This window comes from Plecotus auritus (assembly GCF_963455305.1).
Source record: "Plecotus auritus genome assembly, chromosome: 7".
Taxonomy (NCBI): domain Eukaryota; kingdom Metazoa; phylum Chordata; class Mammalia; order Chiroptera; family Vespertilionidae; genus Plecotus; species Plecotus auritus.
Genome location: NC_137774.1, coordinates 12,764,890 through 12,786,518, shown reverse-complemented (window position 1 = coordinate 12,786,518; position 21,629 = coordinate 12,764,890). Strand labels below are relative to the sequence as shown.

The 21,629-nt window shown below is 55.2% G+C and overlaps 1 protein-coding gene across 1 annotated transcript; it reads right to left on the bottom strand.

Moving 5' to 3' along the window:
* Window positions 1-1,137: 1,137 nt before the first annotated feature.
* On the bottom strand, window positions 1,138-20,470 carry MYCBPAP (MYCBP associated protein). Its single transcript, XM_080678514.1, has 19 exons — window positions 20,246-20,470; window positions 14,002-14,129; window positions 12,994-13,153; window positions 12,741-12,844; window positions 11,745-11,928; window positions 11,366-11,481; window positions 10,641-10,791; window positions 9,569-9,684; window positions 9,364-9,479; window positions 8,854-8,965; window positions 8,114-8,303; window positions 7,479-7,666; window positions 6,041-6,187; window positions 4,870-5,286; window positions 4,340-4,461; window positions 3,617-3,732; window positions 3,051-3,196; window positions 2,746-2,916; window positions 1,138-1,317 (listed from the first exon to the last, which is right to left on the bottom strand). The coding sequence occupies exons 1-19, from the start codon at window positions 20,319-20,321 to the stop codon at window positions 1,216-1,218; spliced, it is 2,862 nt and encodes a 953-aa protein (XP_080534640.1). The 5' UTR covers window positions 20,322-20,470; the 3' UTR covers window positions 1,138-1,215.
* Window positions 20,471-21,629: the final 1,159 nt, after the last annotated feature.

Here is a 21,629-nt window from a genome sequence, read left to right as displayed (position 1 = left end):
GCCCACTCCCACCCTGCAGCGAGTTAACCCTTCCCCTGCCTCCTCAATAGGAGACGGCCAGGGGGCCCCAACCCCCCTCTACTCCCCAGAAGGACCTTTCCCCGGGGCTGGCATTTTTGTAGTTAATGCCCACTGTGGGCCCCCAGCTGGCCCTCTTGGCCATCCTGACAGGGGCATCAGGACTCCAGGCACAGCCTCCATAATAGGAAGTGCTCTCTCTGAACCTCTTCCTCTGCCTCAACGGAAGGATGCGCGAGGCCCCACGAGGTCCTTCCTTATCAGAAGCACCAAATGCAAAACCAAGCGGGTGGGAGACTGTGGCCACCCCCTTGGTCTCCCACTCCCACCTCTGCTCCATCGGCCCTTCAGGCAACAAGCCCACCATGAGCAACGTCGTGTGTCAAGCTCGGGGAGCCTGGCGCCCACTCCGCACGGGAAGCCTGGCCAGAGAACAAGGACGGCACTGAGCCCGAGCTAACAGCACCTTTCTTCCCAAGAGCCATCTCTTGCCCACTTCACACTTCTCTGAGCGAGGGGCGGGAGATAAAGTCCAGAGGCTGGTTTTAAGGTAGAAAAGTGGCTCAAGGAGGCCAGAGGCTCTAGCAGGTGCCAGCTTTCCTTCCCATAGGATCACACGCTGAAATCCAGAATAGTAACCTCTGGCTGAGGACAGAGGGATCCAGCCGCTAGGGGTGAAGAGTATGGTGAGCGTGACCTCGGACACTGGGACAGGGCCCTTGGCCCCGGCTGAAGTGGGAGGGTCTCAGGGAGCCAGGTCCCAGGGTGTCTAGTTTTCCTAGTCTCATCCGCTGTCATACTTGGTGATGACACTTGGGGAAGACCTGGCTCCGGGAAGCACTACCCCGAACGTGTGGGGCAAGGAAGGCCGGGAGCAGGAACTGGGAGGGGTGATGCTATCTGTCCTACCCTCCACTTCATTCCTCGTCCTGCTACCAACCTGCTCTGAGGTTCAGCATCCCACACATCACCTCTCCCGGTGCGTTTCTCTCTCTGCCTGTTGGATGACTCCGGGAGACAGGGTGGGGTGGGGTAAACCTGGAGGCAGGTGGGACCTGGGAGGACCTGGGCCATGAGCTGATCTCATCAAGAGGCGGCATTCAAGACATGAAGCCTGATGGAAGTGGTAGGAACTTAAAGGTTCTTTATTGATTTGTGTGTTAACCAGTTGCCCAGAAGGCTGCTTGGGCACATGCGTCAAGTGCAAGGACGCAAATGCTCCTCAACGTCCCTTTGGGGGTTGAGCTCGTCAGCCAGAACCATGAGGTTCGTCACCATGGTGTCCAGCAGCCCATAGACCTGGAAGAACAGGACAAACGTCACAGGCAACGGCTTGCTCTGTGGAAAACACCTCCACCAGGGAGCACCCACTGTGCTATGAGGGTGGGCACGCTCACTCCACATTGAGAACAGCTAGAGAGGGGATAAGACCAAAGTGGTGAGAATTTCTGTAGAACTTTCGTTTCTACAAATAGCTGCATTTTTCAAACCAGTCTGGGCCCTGGCATGTATGGGGACATTGGGGCCCAGTATGGTTAAAGGGGCAATTCTTGGGGTTCAGGGAGCAGTGCCCATTTTACTCCCTTGGGATGGCCCAATCCTACTCTGGCCTCACAGGCGCCAACTTTCCTTCCTGTAAGATCACAGACCCACATCCTGAAACGTTTCCAAAACTGTTCCCTAAGTGGGGCTGGACCACACACGCCTCAGCAAGCTGATTCTTAATCTCAGAAAGCTGGGAGAGTCCACCACACGGGTCCTCGGAGACCTAAGGTAACTTGCTTCCATCAGCCTTCAGAAGTCTCAGGGATGTCACCAGCAGCAACTGGAGCTTCCGATCAAATGAGATCCAGGGTGTCCCCACAGTGCAGAGTAATCCCAGCCACCCAGCTGTCCACACCAGAGGAAGACAAAGCCTCACCATTAGACGGGCAGATTGAACGTGGCTTTGTGGACGCCCCCGCCCCCCGCCCCCGCCCCCGAAACAAACAGCAACCGTAACTGTGAACCCAACAAACCACACGATGAGTTTCTCAGGACCTACTGCTTAAGAATGCATTGCCATGAAGTCTCTCTGGTGTTTCAAAACCCTTATGCTTGCTAGAAATCCACTCAGCATGGTGTTCCCCCTAGGAACACGCCGGCCAAGATGCCCCCGACACGCTGGGTCTATCTCCCAAAGTCAGACCATGTCACTCTTCTATTCAAATCCTTGTTTGGTTTCTCGTTTCACTCGGAAAAACCCTGAGTCCTCACATAGCCTACAAAGCCCCACATGGCCTGCCCCCTCTTGGTGGCCCCTCTGCCCTCTGTCCTCCTGGCTCCTCCCTCCCCTGGCATTTGTTGCTTCCTCTCCCTAGGGCACTGCTCCTCAGGGGTCCACAGGGCCACCCCCACCTCCCTTCAAGTCTGTTCGATGTCACCTTTTCAATGACCCCCCCCGTGCCCCCCCCCCCCCCCCCGCCGCTCCCCCTGGGCCTTTGTCGTCCCCCTGGCTCTGGTCTGTTTCTCTCTTCCTTAGGGCTCATCGCCATACCAGATGTGTTACTTATTCACGACGTCTGTCTCACACAAGAGGATGGCCCTCACAAGGGCAGCGCTGCTCCCACTGTGGATGCAGCAGGCACTTATCATTTGTAGAATGAACGGGATGCATGAGGGAGTGGAGGGAAGCGCGTAGCACAGGTGTGAGGGAGAGGAGGGCTGAGCCCTGGGCTGTGCCCTCACCTCCGTGTACATCCTCTGGGTGTATTTCTCCATGACCAGGGGATCGATGGGTTCCTGAGAAGTGATGGTGATGTCAGGGACAGGGTCTTCCACGTAAAGCCTGTCCCGGCTTAAAGATTTCGCCGGTTTCTTGTCGTCCTTTGCCTTTTGCTTCTTGCTGTTCAAACGGTCCTGCTCGGAGAGATGAGACACGCATCGCCTTCACTAGCTCCTGAGGGCGGTCCAGGGCCTTCTCGAGAACAGCTCACCGACAGTCCCGCGTCATCCCAGCCCCGCCCCAGGCCAGGCCGCGTCCCAGAGCATGCCTCTTTCCCTTGCGTCTTGGCTCCTTTTTTATCTTCTTTATCTTTGATTCCCAACTGCTTCCTTTCCTGGGCTGCCCCTTTGCGGTCCTCCTTCCCAGCTCTTCCAGGAGTCACCTTCGTCTCTATGACAGAAGGCGTTTTTCGATCTGAGGGGGGCGAATGGAAGACAGTGTGGACTGCGGCCTCGCTGCGCCCACAGGCGGGAGTCAGGAAAAGCCAAGTGCTCTCAGCAGCCCTGAGAGAATTCCCGCAGACGAGGAGCAGAGCCCCGGGTTCAGGGTGGGATGGATGGCCCTGTGGGGCAGGGGCCAGGGGCCTGCTTCTAGTCCCAGCTCCGCCACTCCCCCATGTATGGCACGGGCAAACCCTTTAATCCTCCTGAGATTCCATCTGCAAAACGAGGGACGTGAACCCAGGTGATACTAAGGTCACTTCTGGGTTCCAAACCTTGGCAACAGATAAAAGGGTAGCAGGGGCCTACTCCATGGATCAACAGAGGTTCCCCCAGAGGGTGTGCAAGGCGGAGGCAACGGGACGGGGAAGGCTGCGTGCAGGCAGAGTCTGACCTAGCTCTTCTGGCATGTCCAGATACGTGGTCTCCTTCTCAGGCAGGCCCAGCAGAGCCCTCAGCCACAGGGAGTAGCTCACCAGGCTGTCAATCACGTCCCGCCACAGCTGAAAACTAGAGGACAAGACACACTGGAGACCAGCCATCACCTTTCATTTGCCCTGGAACCTGCAGAGATTTGGATCCTTCCCTTCCAAGACACTGGTGCCAGGAGCTGCCAGGGACATGCCATGTAGTCCAGCCAGCATCCTCACCAGCACCTGGGCGTTGGAAACCATGGCTGGACCTTGCTCGAGATTCCCAGCTGCAGGCTCCCAGGGGTGTGTCCTGAGGGCCTTGCGAAAACCCCTCCCCCCAAGCCTCTCCACGCAAGTTCCAAACCGGCAACAGGAAGGCCGACCACCGAGAAGTGAGGCTTTCTGTGGACTACGCCCCTCTTCTCACCGCCCTCTGGCTTCTCCTCCGTTCGTTCCTCTGCTCGTTGAGAAGGAACAAAGGATGAGGGGAAAACGAAGGTCCAGGCGCTTCCTCCGCTGTGACGGCCCCGCAGGGAGCAGCAGGTGGCTGCAGGAGCAGCTGCGGCAGGTGCCGAGCATGGACGGTGGTAGCATCTTTCGGGGACCTGAGCTCAGGGGAGCTGCGCACCCTTGCGTGCTGGGACTGCTTGCTTAGCACCCTGGCCCGATGCCACAAAGGGGAGGAGATGAGGTGGGGCACCTACCACATCTGGTACAGGAAGTCAGACTGCAGTGGCCTCTGTCCCTGGCACAGCTCCAGGGCTGCTTTGTTGAGCCTGATGAGGGCATCTTCTCTCTGGTTCTCCTCAGGGAGTATCATCGCTGTCTGGCAGGGTCACAGGTACCATGAGCAACCCTTGTGCCCAGGACACCAAGGGTCCCTGTGTCCTCTAGTGATGGGGGTGGTGCTGTGAGGACAGGTGTGCGGGAGGAGATATAGCCACGGGGAACCTGTCTGGGGTGCCTTTTGTGGGAGCCTGGGACCTCCTTCAGAAACCTGTTCCCATGAATCCCTTTTGCAAGGTCTGCCAGGATCACAGAGGGAGCCCCTCCGGCACCATAGGGGCCTAGCCACCTGGGACAGACAGAAATGACCCCAGAGACAGCTCTTTCCGGGCCCTCAGGGGGGTTTATGTCTTGGCCCATGGGGGCAAGAGGCACCGCTGGGGCCCTCCCTCACCCCCCTGTGCCAGAGCTGTTTTCCCCACCCACGCCTTCAGGGTCAGGGCCCCACCTCCCTGAAGTCCTCCAGGCAGAGGTCCCACTCGGGCGGCGGAACGCCCGCCTGCTCCCAGGGGCTCTTGGTGCTGTCCCAGTCCCGGCTGCCCTCCACCAGGATCTCCTCCATGATGCTCTTCCGCGGAGAAGTCTTGGTCCCTGCTCTGACCCTCTGGGGCCTGAACGCATCTTGGGATTCCTTGAAGTATGCGTTCTCCTGCTGGGGTTCCAAGGCGGGGCCCTTCGGGTATGCCAAAGAGTCGCCCTGCAACGGGGTCTTGTCCAAATAGCCTGACTGGGTCTGGGCCGCCCAGGCCCGGGGGGCTGTGTGCTCCTCGTCGTTCGGCCTGCCTTCCTCAGCCTTGTAGGGCAGGACCATGTACTGGTACCACAGTCTATGCAGGTTCTGCACTACTTGGTGCTGGTAATGCAGCTGCAGCAGAGGCAAGGGAAGACACGTGATGGGGAGGCGGGGCGGGGGGGGGGGCGTGCGGCCCAGAGCCAGTGGACCTGGGCCAGTTTCCCCATCCCTGAAGAGCACTGATGGAGGAGGCAGGGAAGGGACCAGCAGGAGTGGCTCTGGCCAGAGGATATCCCCACTTCCCCTTCAACCTGAGCATCTCCAACTTCAAGCGTGTTTTTTTTTTTGTGTGTGTGTGAGCATCCAAGTAACGTTGGGTTTGAAGGAAGGAGTTGGTGACACTGTTCTCACCAAGCATCCACTTAGGAGCCACGTGATCTTGGGCAAATTACTTAACCTCGCTCAGCCACAGTTCCCCCAGGTAGCGTGCGGATAGCAATAGTGCCCATCTCCATGGGAACATGGAACGGACTGACCAATCTCAGAGGGAAGGGGGGTGGGGGCGGGAAGAGATGAACTAAAGATCTTACATGCACATATGCATTACCTAGGGGCACAGACTATAGGGTGGTGAAGGCCTGGGGCGGGGCAGGAACTGGGTGGACAGGGACAATGGTGAGGGGGGACGGGGGACATATGTAATACTCTCAACAATAAAGATTTTTTTTTTTTTTTTTTTTTTTTTAGAAAAAAGAAGTAGTGCCCATCTCACAGGGCTGCTGGGAAGCGAAGTGAGTTACTCATGGAAGACGCTCAGAAGAGGTCCTGGCGCATCGGAGGGTTTGCTATTCCTCCCACAGGGGCGGGGGCCAGTGCCGGGCTGTACCTGGGGGTTCCTGTGGTAGAACAAGTCCTCCTCCGTGAGATAGGCGTCCACGGGCGACGGCACCCGCTCGGGGGTCAGGATGCCGCCCAGCAGCTCCTGCAGCATGCTCTGCGCGATGGTGACCGCCTCGTGGGAAGCCAGCTCCTTCTGGGGAAGGGAAGGTGGCAGGAGAAGACAGGTCAGGCCTTCGAAACCCCTGCTGCATCCCGGACGGGAGCCAGGTCCCTCAGGGCTCTGTGCCTTCCGAGGGGTTGAGTTCCTGCCATTGTCTCTCTCTCTCTCTCTCTCTCTCTCTCTCTCTCTCTCTCTCTCTCTCTCACACACACACACACACACACACACACACACACACACACACAACTACTCCCAGACTCAAAACTCCTTGGGTCTCCCCAAACATCCTTGCTCCCTAACAGAGGCTGGAAGGATCCTGAGGAGGAACCAGTTCCAGAGAAGTTGCCTCCTCGCGGGGCCAGGAGGTCCGGCAGCATTTCCCATAGATTAGGAAGGCCAGGGCCAGGGGCAGCACGGTTCCCGCCTTGCCGAGCATGTGACTTGGCCACACAGTCAGTATCACAGAAACAGGGTCATCTCGAGAGAGAGGCCAGTCCTAGACTAGCAAATAAAACACATTGCACGTGTCAAAATCATCTCTGCTGGCCGCAGGCTGAGCCTCAGCCGAAGCAGCTGGTTCGTGTTTGGGGACCGCAGTGGACAGAAAAGCACAGCTTTCCACGGAATCCCACGAAGGGCAACGCCAGGCGGACAGGCGATGGACCCGGTGGGGGCCCCGCAGATGCCCAGTCCCCACCTCACACTCACTCCGGGGTGCCGGCCCCCCTGGTTAAATTGCTTTCTGTGGCTCTAGCTGGTTTGGCTCAGTGGATAGAGCGTTGGCCTGCGGACTGAAGGGTCCCAGGTTCGATTCCAGTCAAGGGCATGTACCTTGGTTGCAGGCACATCCCCAGTAGGGGGGTGTGCAGGAGGCGGCTGATCGATGTTTCTCTCTCATTGATGTTTCTAACTTTCTTTCCCTCTCCCTTCCTGTCTGTAAAAATCAATAAAACATATTTTTAAAAAAATTGCTCTCTGTGGTTTTAAAGGCAACTCCACTGGAGGGTACCAAACAGCAGTGAACAGATACCGTACCCGGGTGCAGGTACTGTTCCTTGGGTTTGTGCTCACGTACTTCCCAGTCCCGGCTGCCCTGAAGGCCCAGTCTCATCCCTTCCTGGCGGTGGGAGCCAGGCAGGGTGAGGCTCAAAACTGCCCCGCTCTGGCCTGCCCACCCACCTTTTACCTCACAAAGTCCTGGGAGGTGGTTTGCTGAGCAAGACTAGCCGAGAGAAACAAGAGCCCTGCAGGCAGGGCTAGGAAGGACACTGGAGTGACCTATCTGACGTCCACACGGGGCCGAGGTCCGGGCTCCCTTCCTTACCTCCAGGAGGTTCCTCTCATCCCTATAAATGTCCTGGGCCAGGGAGACTGCGTGGAGATTGACCTGCAGGACAGCACCCCCTAACAGGGTGGGGTGAGTTCCAAACTCCCAGAATTCCCTGAAGATCCCAGCATTCACAGACTTGAAGAAGAAGGTGAAGGTTTTCGTTTCTCCAGGCAGAATCACACCTGAGGGGGCAGAGACAGAGGTTTGCACGGAGGAGGAGCTCACGGAGCCCCACGCCTGCATGCCCGCAGGTAGCTGAGTCCTAAGCCTCTGGGGATACATTTAACCTAGCCCTAGGCAGGGTGACCCTGTCCTGGTTTGCCCGGGAAGGAGGGCTTTCCTGGGTTGGGTGACTTTTGGTGCTGAAATGGGAAAGTCCCCGGAAACAGGCGCAGCTGGTCATCCCAGCCTCGGGTCTGTGCAATGTAACTGAACCCCTAAATGCTCCTGCTCCCCCGGGGCTCACCTCCCTGCCCCCAGCAGACATGAACAGTTAGGAGATGACACGCGTCACGGAGGAAATAGAGGGGAGGAGGCAGGGAAAAGGGGCTTGAACTTTCAGGAGCTGGGCACTCGCTAGATGTCAGCTTCTGGACATCAAGGTGCGCAGGGCCGAGTCTCCTAGGTACCTTCCCGGTTGTTAAAGTAAAACTGCTGTGTCCTGTTTCTCTTCAGGTCTTGGAAAGCGTCCGGCTGGAACTGCCGCCGCCAGTCATACCAAATGGCCACTGTGCCGTTGTTGACCACGGTCAGCTCCGAAGATGTCTTCTGCCTTTCTACGGTTTCAAAGGTCAGGCGGACAGCGATGCCAATCTGCTTCTGCGGGAGGAGGAGGCATGAGACATGTCTTTGAGGGAGGCCCTGGCCTGGGAGGATCAACTCATCCCAGTTTGCCAGGGACTTTTCTGGGTTTGGCACTGATGTCCCCTTGTCCCGGGCCTCCAGGGCCTGGCTGCTCTCAGACGGAGGGGTGTCATACCCCGATAGCGGCTGTCCCTGAGGTGCCATCAACAGGAAGAAGAGAAAACAAAACAGATTTTATACCTGATGAACATTTTTGCTCCTTAGCATCCAAAGAATATTGTACAACCTTCTTAGAGCCACGCCCAATGGGAGAAGTTTGCTTACATACACTCTTGGGGACTGGGTACAAACGGGGTGGCTTGTGACTCTCTCCTTTCGGCCTTGTGATTTTATTCTGGGTCGAGCTGGCATTGCTGTTACCATTTTCAGACATGCTGAATGCAAGGCCAGGTAAAAATGCAAGCAGGAAGCGGCAGGCTCCTTGTGACGGCCAGTCTCCTTGAGACTGCACCCAAGGGGGGCCCATCTGGCAGATGGGTGAGGGCGAGGGCGAAGGCAGGTTTACCTTGTCCTGGGGGTTACTGCCTCGGATCCAGCAGGCCGGCTTCCCACAGAACAGCAGAGAGGGGCCAAGAATAGGCATGGGGGTCGCCTCAGGGTAGTCGATCAATAAATCGCTGTAAGGAAAACCAATGGCGTCTTTCCCCTAAAGCTGCCATCGTCTTGCCACGTGGAGCCCCCAGCAGTGGCTGCCAGCTCTGCCCTCCCACGGAGCATCATCAGCTCCCCTGGAGCTCGGCCTTGTCCGGCTCCCTTCCTGTAGGCAGGAGATCCTTGGACACACACAGTGCTGCTTCTTACAGAGGAGGCACTCCGTGTACACAGCCTGGAGTGCCCCCTTACCAGCGAAGGAATGTCTGGGAAATCCCCATTAGGAGCTGGTTGCTAGGAGGGAGCAGATGGCCACGGGGAAGTGAGCACAGGTGTTGGAATGGGCTAAAGGAGGGGGCGGCAGCATGGGGGGGAGGGAAGCCCCACCCCCCAACCTCTCTCCCTAGGGCTCAGGCCGACTCACGCATTTATTATGTCTCCAGAGGAACTTCTCTGGCTCTTTTCAAACACTAAAAAGTCTTTCACTGTAACGGTTGAGAAAGGCTGCCCTCTGCCCACCACCTCCAGGCCATCAATATCCTCAGAGAGACCAAGAAAGGAAAGATGAGCTGACTGAAGACAGGTGCCACCCTAAGGGGCTTCGGACAGGGCACGGAGACATGACCAACCTGCTGGCTGAAACCCAGCTTCGCCATGATGCGCTGCAGCTCCTTGCGCCGGTAGATCAGAAACAGACTCCGATCCCAGGTGTAGCGGTACCGCGCATCCTTCCGGGCCAGCAGTCCTACCGCAGGGTCCGAGGGCCCTCAGTACAGGCCGCTGCCATGTCCCCTTCCCCTCACTCTCAAGAGCTCTAACACACCCATCCCAGCACCATTTCTGGGAAAGGGGGTTGGGGGGGACGGGGGGCGGATACGGCTTCCCTGTGCAGCTGGGCTCCAGGTCTCCTGCCCATTCCTGCGCCTTGGCCACCCTACACAGGACTCCTGCAAAATTAGCTTCCAAACCACCGCATCTTTGGATGATAATGCGTAAAAACAATAGCAGCTACTTTTACTGAGTGTTTAGCAGGGGGCAGACCTCTTAATACACACCATGCTTCATCTCACCCTCTCACAACCCCGTCAGTGTTTTACAGATGTGGACACTGGGGGCCAGGGAGGCCAAATAACTTGCTCTGACCGCAGGGGCCCTGGCAGCCCTTAAAGCAGTGCCGCCCGATAGAAACGGCACGCAAACCACAACTGTGAGGCACGTAATTTAAAACTGCCTAGATCAGTGGTCGGCAAACTGCGGCTCTCGAGCCGCGGTTTGCCGCTCTGTTGACTAATGAGTTTGCCGACCACTGGCCTAGATGGTTGGAAAAGGTCAAAAGAAACAGGGGAATTCGTTTTAGTTTAACCCAATGCATCAAAAATACTTTCATTTCAACATGTAATCAGTATAAAGTTATTAATAAGATATTTCGCGTACGAATCAGTGCATCGTTTACACTTACATCTCATTCAGACCAGCCTAGCCACACATTCCAGGTGTTCAGTGGCCAGTGGTTCATGGCTGCTGCGCCGCTGCACAGCCCTTCATCGCACTCCCTTCTGCCCCCTCTTCCATCTATCACTGTCTAACTGAAGTGGGGACTGGACCTCCAGAGGGTTAGGGGACTTGATCCCTGGTCGGTCCCATACCAGGGCCACACTGTCCGCCCCCTCCCCCTCTCCCCCAGGGTACCCTGCTCCTCACCCATCTCCTCCTGGATGGAGTACGGCTTCCTGATGCGAGCGATTGGCTCCAGGAGGCCACGCTGACTTTTTGTCTTCGTTATGACCAGACCCGTCATTTCATCTCCCAAGTATTCCAGTCGACTCCAGAACCCACTGGACTCCTCAGAGCACTGGCAAGGATGGGCAGACAAGTCAGATCACCTGGACACCTTGGAGAGGGGCTGGCGGGGGGGTGGGGGGCCTGGGAGACAAGAGCACCGTGGACAACAGACGCTTGCTCTGGGGGGGGATTCGCTGCAGCCAGGAGAGCAGGAGAGAAGCAAGTACGTTCTTGTTCTCGGGACGCCCTCCGATAGCCTTTCCCTGGCCCCAGACGGTGTGGTTGGCGCGGACACTGCGCTCACACACCAGACTCAACAGGCTACCCTGGGTCGTCCAAAAGCTGGGGCCTCGGCCTTTAAGAGAGAACACTAGGACTGTTCTGATAACTCAGGACCCATGCTGTCTTCCTCCTCACATTCACCAACACTGACCACCACTGACCACCACAGGCTGAATTACATAACTGACCAGTCCCTGAACGCCCAATAATAGGACCAATAATGTCATTTTAATAAAGGCTTTGAGGGCTTAACACTGCTTTGCAATGGATAGATTTGTTATGTCCCCCGCTGTGCACACCGAGGCAGCCGTCCCTGTGTCCAGACCTCCTCCGCACAGGGCACGTGGGAACGCTGTCCTTACCTTCCCATCATGCTGCGTGGGCAAGATTCGGTCAATGACCGCCCGTTCCTCCTGGATCTGTCTGTAGGTCTCCCCGATGTGCATCAGCAGCTCGCCGACAGGTTTCTTCAGGCGTTCTAGAGAGAAGAGCCGAGAATGCAGCCCCTCCACCCAATCGGAGCCAACAGGGGCCCAGCACTCAGCACCGGTCAGCCCCATCCCTGGACTGATCTCAGGACCCGGCAAGGGAGAAACACTGGGGGGTGCATGAACGGCACCACACGCTCAGCCTGAGCCCATCACTGGACAGGTGCAGGGAGAGAACACACCCAGCAGCAGGGCCTGGGTGCCGGGGGGCGGGGAGGGGGGGTGCAGGCGGGCGCCCATCCTCTCTGCTCACTGCTGAGGGCCTCCTGCTGCCTCTTCCACAGGTCTAGGTTGCGCTGCCAGTTTTTTATAAAGTTGTGCTGAGGAGGTGGGGCCCAGGGAGGTGGCTTCTCTTCCTTGGGGGCTTCCTGCTTCGGCTCTTCTGCAGCTGGGGCGAGGGTCATCACACAGGGTGGGGTGTGGATCAGCTCAGCCAGCTGAAAAGCACAGGGTGTGTGTGGAGGGTGGTGAGAGGCGCTGAGCTGGGGCCGAGCTGAGACTTCTCTAGGCCTAAATCCCTGCTGTCCGCCCACTCTGCTGGGGATCCCTCCTCTTCAGGACCCGAAGGTGGTGAGTGACCGAAAACAGGTCCCAGAATCAGGGGCCCATGGAAACCGCCGCCAGTCTCCTCTCCCCCAGATTGGGGACCTCTGTGTTGAGGCTGTGTTCCAAATCCTTCCCTGTGTCTGTCCTCCGACGATGTTCACGGACACCTTCCCCTGCAGGGTGACTGGGTCATTTTTAGATGACCCCAGGCTAGCCCCTGACCAATGAGATTCTTAGTCTGGAGCCAGGGAAGCGAAGGAACCGAGACAGTGAGCAGCACCGCATGGTGGGAAAGTCGGAGACACGCAGGCCCTTTGTGCGGCCCTGGAGCTGTGGACCGGGGAGAGCAGGCCGGTTTTTGGAGATGGGAAAACGGAGACCGTGCACAGAGGAGCAGAAGCGATTAGGGGGCACAGGCCCGGAACCCTGATGCCTTTCTGGGTTCAGTCTAACCCAGCCAGACACGCTATTGCCTTTGTGTTCCCCGAGGCACCTCTGCATCCTTAGAGTGACTTCCTGACTTGGGCTGAAGCTTGCTGAAGCGGGCGTCACTGTTTCGGGGCGAGGGTCCCTTGTCACTTCAGACTCTGGGGCCCAGAGACTAGACTGTCCTTTTAACCCCAGGCCTGCCTGGCTCTGCCAGGTGTGAGACTGGAAGGACTTCGGTGACTTGTCCAGTCCAGGCAGCTCTGTACAAACGAACCTCGATGTTCCCTTGAGCAACTGCAATTCTCCTGAAGTCATGGAGACTCCCCAAGATGTGGTGGGGCAGGATCTGGTTACCGCTATAGAAACTGTCACGGGGACCTGGGGAAAGAGAGGGGGGGAGACAAGCTGCAGCGACTGGTGAATGTCAATGATTCCCGGGGTCTACTTTCTGATGGATACCCCGCTTTCTTTCCAGGCTGACCCATGAATTCAGAGGCCAGCGGTGCCGGGGCCGGGGCTGGACATACCGGAGTAGTCCAGGGGCCTCGTGGTGGCATCTGGAGTGGCAGGATGTGCTACAAAGTGGCAGACCTTCCTCCCAGGATCCTTGGGTTTGACTTTACGGATGAGAAATTTCTGGGTAATGTCAGATTTATCTGCTGTTTCAATAAAGCGAGGAATGTGTTGCTATAAAGAAACAAAACAAAGGAGAATTCCACTTGAGATCTGGAGGAGGAGACACACCACCGTTGCCTCTGTCCGAAGTCTTTGTGGAATTCCTGAAGGCTGACAAATCTGTTTCTCCAGCTCTGCCCATATGCTCTGTCAAGGAAAACGCCTCTGCAACAGACAAGAGACTTAATAATGTCTTCGAGGGGGAAAAATAACATTTTATGCCCTGGCTGGGTGGCTCAGTTGGTTGAGCGTTGTCCCGTACACCTAAAGGTTGTGGGTTCAATTCCAGGTCAGGGCACATACCTAGGTTTCAGGTTCGATGCCCATCGGGACATGTAGGAAAAGCAACCAATCGATGTTTCTCTCTCGCTCTCTCCCTTCTTCTCTCTCTAAAAAAATAAAAATAAATCAATAAACAAATCCTCTGGTTAAGATTTAATAATAATAATAAAAAAAACGTTTTGTGCCTCCAGACAGTTCAGGTGAGAAGTGCCTGATGCTTTCAGGTAAAGCCTGGGGTTAAGGAGCAGCAGGTTTACCGGTTTGTGACTTTGCTTCTTAAACGCATTTTCCCGTCTGTGAAATGGGGATGAATGCTCTTGGCTCCACGGGGAGCAAGACACCTCATTCTCTCGTTCCCCTGTGGTCCTGTATGAATCTCAGGAATGCTCAAATAAACACAGTACATTCCTTTAGCTGCAGAAGTGAAAAGTATTTGCGTCCAATGGGTTTTTCCATGGGATCAGACACGCCCTAGAGGAGGGAGGCGGCAGAGATGGTGGACGTGGTTGATGTTTTAGAACACACAGGCTGGGAGAGAAAAGCTCCTGCAGGAAGGGATCCCTGGATTTCGCCCTTACCTTCTTCAAGTTTTCCGTCTTAATGGCCAAGGCCAGAATGTCATCTCCTTGCAGGACATTGCTAACAGGCTCGGGTTCCTCCTGAATGGGGGGTGTGGACAGTTCAGGGATCTTAGCCCGCTTCTTTTCTGAAGAGAAACAGAAGGTGACAAGTGCTTCTAGATATATATATATATATATATATATATATATATATATATATATATATATATATATTAGGCCCAAAGTGGGGAGGCAGACCTGGCCACAGGCAGCAGAGGCTGCCAGGGAGACTGAGCTGCACTTGCCTGGGGCAGCGGGAGGTCTTTCTCGAAGGCTCCCCTGCCCGTGGCCCTTGGCCTGCCTCACTGACTGAGGCTTCTTAGCTGGAGTTGACATGGAAAGATGTCTCCTCCCTCCCCCCAGGCTGTGCTACTTATAAGCTGGACAACCTTGGGTACATCACTTAACCTCTCTTGTCCTCGAGTCTTCCTTTCTGTAGAAAGAGGAAGCTGGACTGAATCAGTGGTTCCCAAATATTAGTCCAGTGTCTTCCTCCGAATCCTCAGGAGAGTTTTACAACTACAGCTTCCTGGCTCCTGCGTGGAGCCAGGGCCTGGGGAGCTGGTTCTATAAAACTCCGCAGGTGGTTCGGATGCACCGTGGTTTGGGACACCTGGGCTAGATGCTTTCTCAGCCTCCTCCATTGCTAGCCCTGCTCCATTCTCATGGGTGAAGGCATCAGCTTTCTTTTTTAAATTCTCACCCGAGGATATTTTTCCATTGATTTTTATTTTATTTATTTATTTTTTAAAATATATTTTTTATTGATTTCAGAGAGGAAGGGAGAGGGAGAGGGAGATAGAAACATCAATGATGAGAATCATTGATTGGCTGCCTCCTGCACGGCCCCCACTGGGGATCGAGCCCACATCCCAGGCATGTGCTCTTGACTGGAATTGAACCCGGGACCCTTCAGTCCACAGGCCAACGCTCTATCCACTGAGCCAAACTGGCCAGGGCTTCCATTGATTTTTAGAGAGAGAGCGGAAGAGAGAGGGAAAGACAGAGAGAAATACTGATGTGAGAGAAACACATCGATTAGTTGCCTCCTACACGGGCCCCGACCAGGACCTGGGCCGGGGAGGAGTCTGCAACCGAGGTTTGTGCCCTTGACCGGAATCAAATCCAGGACCCTTCAGTCCACAGGCAGACACGCTATCCACTGAGCCAAACCGGCGAGGGCGGCATCAGCTTTCTTAAGACATTGGTTAAAATACCGATGCTCTGGGGGGGAAACAGAACACCCATGGCTGACCATTTAATACATACTGTTTAAGTATTTTCTATGTGCCAGGCTCTGGGAATATAAGGCTTCAAAGAGTACACACCCATGAAGACAAGGCTGTCAGGCTGAACTATGGGAGCAGCCAAGGGGAGGGGGGGTCCCCGCCCAATTTTGGGGGTAGTCAAGGAGGGCTTCCTAATGAGGTGATGTTTAAATGGAGAACTGGAGGATGAAGAGAACATAGACCTGGGGAAGGGTTTGGGGACCAGGCAGTCTAAAGGGACTAGCAGAAAGAGGCCCAGAGGCCAGAGAGAATGGAGCACCCCTGGAACGCAAAGCATGTTTTTAAAATCACTGGAGGGTATCGAGGCGGGAGGGTGGAAGGCGTGCCTGGAGAGGGACATAGGAGCCATATCACGAAGAGCTTAGTGAGCCGTGTAAAGCACTTCACCCCGGGGGGTCATGACGTAGCAAGGAATGGATCAGGGGGTGCAAAACCGAGGACGAGATTATTTAGGGGTCTACTGCAGTCACGAAGCGGTTGATGACGCCAGCGGCTCGTGGAGCTGGAGAGCTCTGAGCCTCTTTCTCTCATGGGCCATGCCGGAGCCCGGCAGGGAGAACGCATGTCCGAAGCCATTCATTCTCCAAAGAGGACGCCCTCCCTGCCTTCCTCCCAGAGAGGTGGGCTAACATTTCACATGCACCTCGTTTCTCCGGCTGGGTCCTCCTGTCTGCTGCCCTCTGGTTTAGAATGGTTTGATGGAAGGCCTACGAAAAATAATCGAAAGAAAACCCGAGTCCCGACCTCAGGGTTTTGTCCTGCTTTGACACGGAACCAAAGTACTCGCCTTTTTTTAAAAGGCCATCTCGCTGAAACATCAAAGCCAGAATCATTGGGGGCACATACCTAGGTTTTGGCCAGTGTTCTGGTTACCAAAGCCAGATTCTCTTTTCTTTAGGAAATGCCCACATAATTGGTGACAAAGAAGCACACATACAAGAAAACCCAAGCCAGAATCATTCTAAACATAACTCTTAAGTTCTGCCTCCGGGCCAGCGTCCATCTCCTCGGCCCTGGGGTCAGCGGAAACTCGGGAACATCGTCAGCTAAACCGCATGGCTGTGGTCCCACCCGCTGCCACGTGTGAAGGTGCAGCCTCAGGTTTTGATTTACAAAACCTATACAGTCACCAAAGGTTGTGGCAGCCCGAGAGAGAAGTGGTACCAAGGGAAGGTCTGCTTTTATAAATGTGATGGTGTTATTTCTCTTTTCCAGGACATCTGCTTCCTCTGTCCACCACCTTGGCTGGTTCTATGCCTTCCCAAGGGATTAAACATCTCCAGCTCTGTGCTTTTTACTGGTGGGTGTCTGATGATTATGTTTGAATGTATAAAACTTCACCATTGTTGAAGATTTCTGAAATATGGGGGGGGGGGGCAGCCGGGGAGAGGTCAATGGGGGAAAAAGGAGACTTATGTAATACTTTAAACAATAAAGAATAATTAAAAAACAAAACACAGATTTCTGAAATAGTGGAACTCTGGTCAGAGGTTTATCTGAGAAAGTTCTCTTAATATACAGCCAGGAAATGGTGTGTTCTAGTTACACAAAATATTCCAAATCATACGTACATTTTAAACTTTCACTCACCCTGGAAAATATTTACCAAGTACCTTCTAGGTACTATACAGTATGGAGAAGATGGTAAAAAAAAAAAAAAAAAAAAGTTTAAAATACGGCTCCTTCTGCTGAGGAACTGAAAAAGACACCAGACACTCGCACACACGAATCATAGCATAAGGGCCTAAAATTAGTGGCACAGATGATAATAGGTTTGGTTCCATGTCAAAGCAGGAACAGATGGATGTGGCTCATGCAGTGTAGGGCTCTAGCCAGAGGTTCAGGAGAGCAGTTGCAGGGGTCAGAGGGAGCTTCACAGGCCAAGTTCGGCCTTGAAGGACAGGAAGGCTTTGCAGGTGGAGCAGCAGACAGAGGTGTTCCAGGTGGGGTCACAGTTGGAGCAAAGGTGGAGGCGGGGCGGAGTACGGCATTTGTGAGGCATGGTGACACAGCGGCTTGTGGAGGAGGTGGGAGTGAGACTGGGGACATGGTGACTTTTGTAAAGCAAAGCGGAAGCAGCTGCTCATCCTCTGTCGGCAGCAAGGAGGTTTGGTCCAGGAGAATGAAATGAAAGCAGCATTTCAGAGTGATTCATCCGGTGAGGGTAAGCCAGGGGGACTACGGTCACTTTAGGACCTGCAGGAAGATGCTGAAGGGTCCAAGTGTGTCTCGCTACTGACTGTGTAGACTAGAGGTCTAGCTATTTCCTTTTCTCTGGTCTGGAAACCCAAGCTGAGTGGGGCTCCTGCTGAGTCACACAGCTGATCCTGACGTCAGCCCCCTTGAGTGGGGCAGTCAGGTGATATACCTCTGCTGGCTAGACCAGGCAGCCGGAAGCAAGGTGTTCAGGTGGGGTAGGGAAGGAGTGGGTAGGGAGAGGATAGCTGCAGCGGGAGGAGAAACCGGGTCTCAGTTTTTCGGCTTCTTGTTTTATCTAAATGTTATTTTTTGTGTGTGTGTTGATTACAGTCTTCAGGGAATTCTGACCTCGGGGTTGTGCTGGGGAACCCAGGGAGGGGCTGTCCCTACCGCAGCAGAGCTTTACTTGATGGGAGAGGGGGACCTGGGAGAGTCCCCTGTGCCTTAGCAACAAGACCTGAAAAGTGTTTACAGTCGCAAAATTTGCTTGCTTTTCGCTTATAATTCAGAGACCTTGGAGTAACCTAGTACAAGATTACACTCGGTTAGCTGTATTCTAATGGGGGGAGGGGGCCATAGTTAGAGGCTTCCCCTGAGATATTTAGAGGAACTGAACACTGGTTGTTTTTCCTCCTCATCCTGGTGCATGTTATTAACTCGAGGGCTATTTAATAAACTCAATTTCCCCTTATTAAAAATATGCAGTGAAAAATCTTTCCTTGATTTATTCAAATCTGATAAGATCTCCAGAGACTAGGTAAGTAGTAGCTAGGAAAGCCCTTGACTGCCCTTGGGAAAGGAGACCAGCTATTCTTCTCTCTTCCTCCCTGAACTGTTAAAAAGTGCATCGTGCCTTTTTAAAGTGGATAGAGTTTTGGCCTGTGGACTGAAGGGTCTTGGGTTCGATTCCGGTCAAGGGCAAGTGCCTCGGCTGCAGGCTCCTCCCCGGCCCTGGTTGGGGCTCCTGCCAGGGCCGCCTGCAGGAGGCAACCAATTGCTGTGTCTCTCTCACATCGATGTTTCTCTCTCTCCGTCTCTCCCCACTCTCTTTGAAAAATCAATGGAAAAATATCCTCGGGTGAGGATTAACACAAGAAAAAATCGTATTGTGAAACAGCATCTCAATGTAGCCCACATGGGGCTTTCATACTATGAAGAAGCATTAAAGAAAGCCAGGCTGAAAATCAGCTAAGCTCCTGTTAGTTTGACTCCAAGCCGACCGACCCCTCTCCTCACAGCGGGCTTTCGCGGTCTGACCCTTTCATGGTCTGACCCACCTGTGCAGGCCCCTCTGGCTCCCTTCCCTCTCCTCCACACTGGCCACCTCTGCCCTGGCCACCAAGGTCATACATGTTCACAGTTCCATGCCTCAGCTCACGCTGCGCCCTGGACCTGGAGAAGTAAAGTGCTCCTTTTTATTTTGTTTTTGGTTGGCCAGAAATGTCACCTTCTTCAAAAAACCTTCCCTCCTAAATCTACCATCGGAGGACTGGATCAGGTGCTCTGAGCCCCCTTAATGCCTACAGGTGCCTGTACTGCAGCATTTATAGCAGGGGTCCTCAAACTTTTTAAACAGGGGGCCAGTTCACTGTTCCTCAGACCGTTGGAGGGCCAGACTATAGTTTAAAAAAAAAAACTATGAACAAATTCCTATGCGCACTGCGGGCCCGGGACGAGTCAGCTGCCAAGCAGGACAGGCAGCGGCACCCGGCGGGCCGGATAAATGTCCTCGGCGGGCCGCATGTGGCCCGCAGGCCATAGTTTGAGGACGCCTGATTTATAGTGTCTGGTTACTCCTCTGGGAGTTCACTAGAATTAATTTCTTGAGGGCTGGGGCCACACAGTTAATACCAATACCTTTGTTGCCCAGCACAGTGCCCACATACATCAGGCCCTTCATAAATGGAAACCGCAAAAAAAGATGGAAGGGAGGGTGAGTTGCAAGTGGGAACATGTCCTTGGGGATCAGTCTGCTGTCAGGCACCCTGGGGCTCTCCCACCGGCTCCCAGAGGGTAGCTGCAGAGGCCAGGAAGCTGTCATGTCTAGTGACTGCCTCCAGGTTCAACAAGCAGGACAGGTGTCACCCAGCCGAAAAAGGCAAGTAGGTGGTGGGAAAAGGTAGTCAGAAATAGAACTAGCCAAGTTAGCATTTCTTGGTTGTTTTCCAGCAGGACTTTTAGGTGACACCCCCCCCCCCCCCGCCCTGCAAAGAATCCCACTGAGGTTGGTTGTTTGCCCACCTCAACATGGTTCTTGCATTCCTCCCAGCATTTCTTCCCCCAAGGACCCCATGTCCTGTCTCTCCTTGTCTTAAACTTCCCTGGCTTTCCTCTTCCCCGTCCCCCCACCCAGATTCTCCCTTTTGCATCCCATCCTAAGATATGGTTCCAGGTAGGGGTCTCCTATGCCTTCCTGCCCAAGGCCATCTCCCCAACAACTGATCCCTGAGGCCTCAGCCAGTCCCCCACTTCCTATGTCCCCATCCCAAAGCCCCAGTGCCCTGTGCTCTCTCCCTTGGGGGCGGGAGGGGTTCTCCGCCTTGTTCACCATCTCTTAAGGTACGGAGTACACCTTGCCCCATATCCCATTCCCCAGAGATCTTTACCTCCATCCTGGTGTCACCCCCATCCTCCAGGCCCCGTGTCGTGAATCCCATCCAATCACCCCTGCCCCTGCCGGGGCCTCCTGAGCGCCCAAGGCAGCCAGCGCCAACCTTTCAAGCTCTCTGCAGCCTCCAAGAATTTGTTGGGAGTGATCTTGAGGCGGGAATCCTTCTTTAGAGACTTCATAGTGTCTGCCGGCCTGAGAGCTTGGTCCTACCCCGCGGGAACCCTGGATAAAGGTGGCCGAGCAGCAGTCCCCGCAACCCCGCGACCCCGCGACCCCTCGACCCCTCGACCCTGCGCGCCGGCCCAGCGGCCGCCGCCGCGTCCATAGCAACCAGCGCCCCGCGCGGGGGCGCGCACGCACCGAACAACTTGGGCGGAGACGACTTGGAGACTACCGGTTTCATCGGATCAGCTTCACGTGCAGCCAAAGGCCGCTCCTGCTCAGCGCGGACCCTGGCGTGGAACCCCTCGGGGCCCGCCGTGACGTCACAAGTGGCGTCTTGACATCACCAGCCAGATGGGGCGAGGTGGGGCGGAGTGGGGCGAGGCCCCGGGAGCTGGGGGGTAGGGGCTCGTGACCCGCCCCGCCCATCTGGGTGTTGCGGCTGCCAGCCCCTTCCCCACCTGCCCCGCTTCTGCCTTCGCTCTGCCCTTGCACAACCAAGACTAGATCATTCCTTTCGCCCGTGCCAAAACCCATGGAGGGCTCCCCTTGGGTTTTCACCTGGTGACCTCCCTCCGCCCGCTCTCGCTGCAGCCACTCGGGCCTTCCACCACTTCCCAAATCAACCAAGGTCCCCTCACCCCGCCCCGCCCCCCCAGCGTAGGCCTTCACATACTGCTGGTTTCAGTTCTTGACCCCCAATTTTAAAACAGCCCCTCTATTATCTCAACTTTATGGCTGCACCCAATTCATTTTCCCCGGAGCCTTAACGCATTCTGGAATTATTTTGTTTATGTGATTGCCTGTTGTCAAGCTTGTTCTGAGAATGTGAGCTCCATACGAGCAGGGAAGCCTGTCCCTTGTTGCCACCCCAACCCAAAGTTTAACCCACAGATAACTCTAATGCGTGTGCTCAGGGCCTCGTGATTAATCACAACTGGGGAAAGACAGAGTGGATATTAGGGGAGCCTTCTCAGAGGAGGAGCATTTGAGGTGAGCCACTAAACAGTTCAGCAGGAGGTAGGGTGGCAGGCATTCCAGGTGAGGACACAGCAGGAACCAAGGCCCAGAGGGGATAAGACACAAGTTCAAGTTCGGGGGAGGGGGAAGCATGCTTTAGCCGCCTCCTCCCGGCTTGACAACAATGAGCAACCCGGAGCCCGGAGTGTTTCCTGCACTGGCTGCATCATCCCTTTCCAGGGACAGACAGACACCCTCTAAAGCCCCAGGCTGGGGCGGTCTGTTCTCAAACCCCTCACAGCTAGCTCATCCCCTTCACACCTGTCTCCCTCCTCCCGTTCATCCTGTCACTTCTGCCTCACCTC

What these genes read in the sequence shown, in the direction of transcription:
- MYCBPAP (XM_080678514.1), bottom strand. Translation starts at nt 20,321, where the DNA reads ATGAAGTCTCTAAAGAAGGATTCCCGCCTCAAGATCACTCCCAACAAA. An exon ending in TTGCTCAAGGGAACATCGAG is followed by an intron (nt 11,929 to 12,740) that starts GTTCGTTTGTAC and finishes TGTGCTTTTCAG; the next exon opens with CTGGCTGAGCTGATCCACAC. An exon ending in CTCCATCCAGGAGGAGATGG is followed by an intron (nt 9,685 to 10,640) that starts GTGAGGAGCAGG and finishes ACCCTGCGGTAG; the next exon opens with GACTGCTGGCCCGGAAGGAT.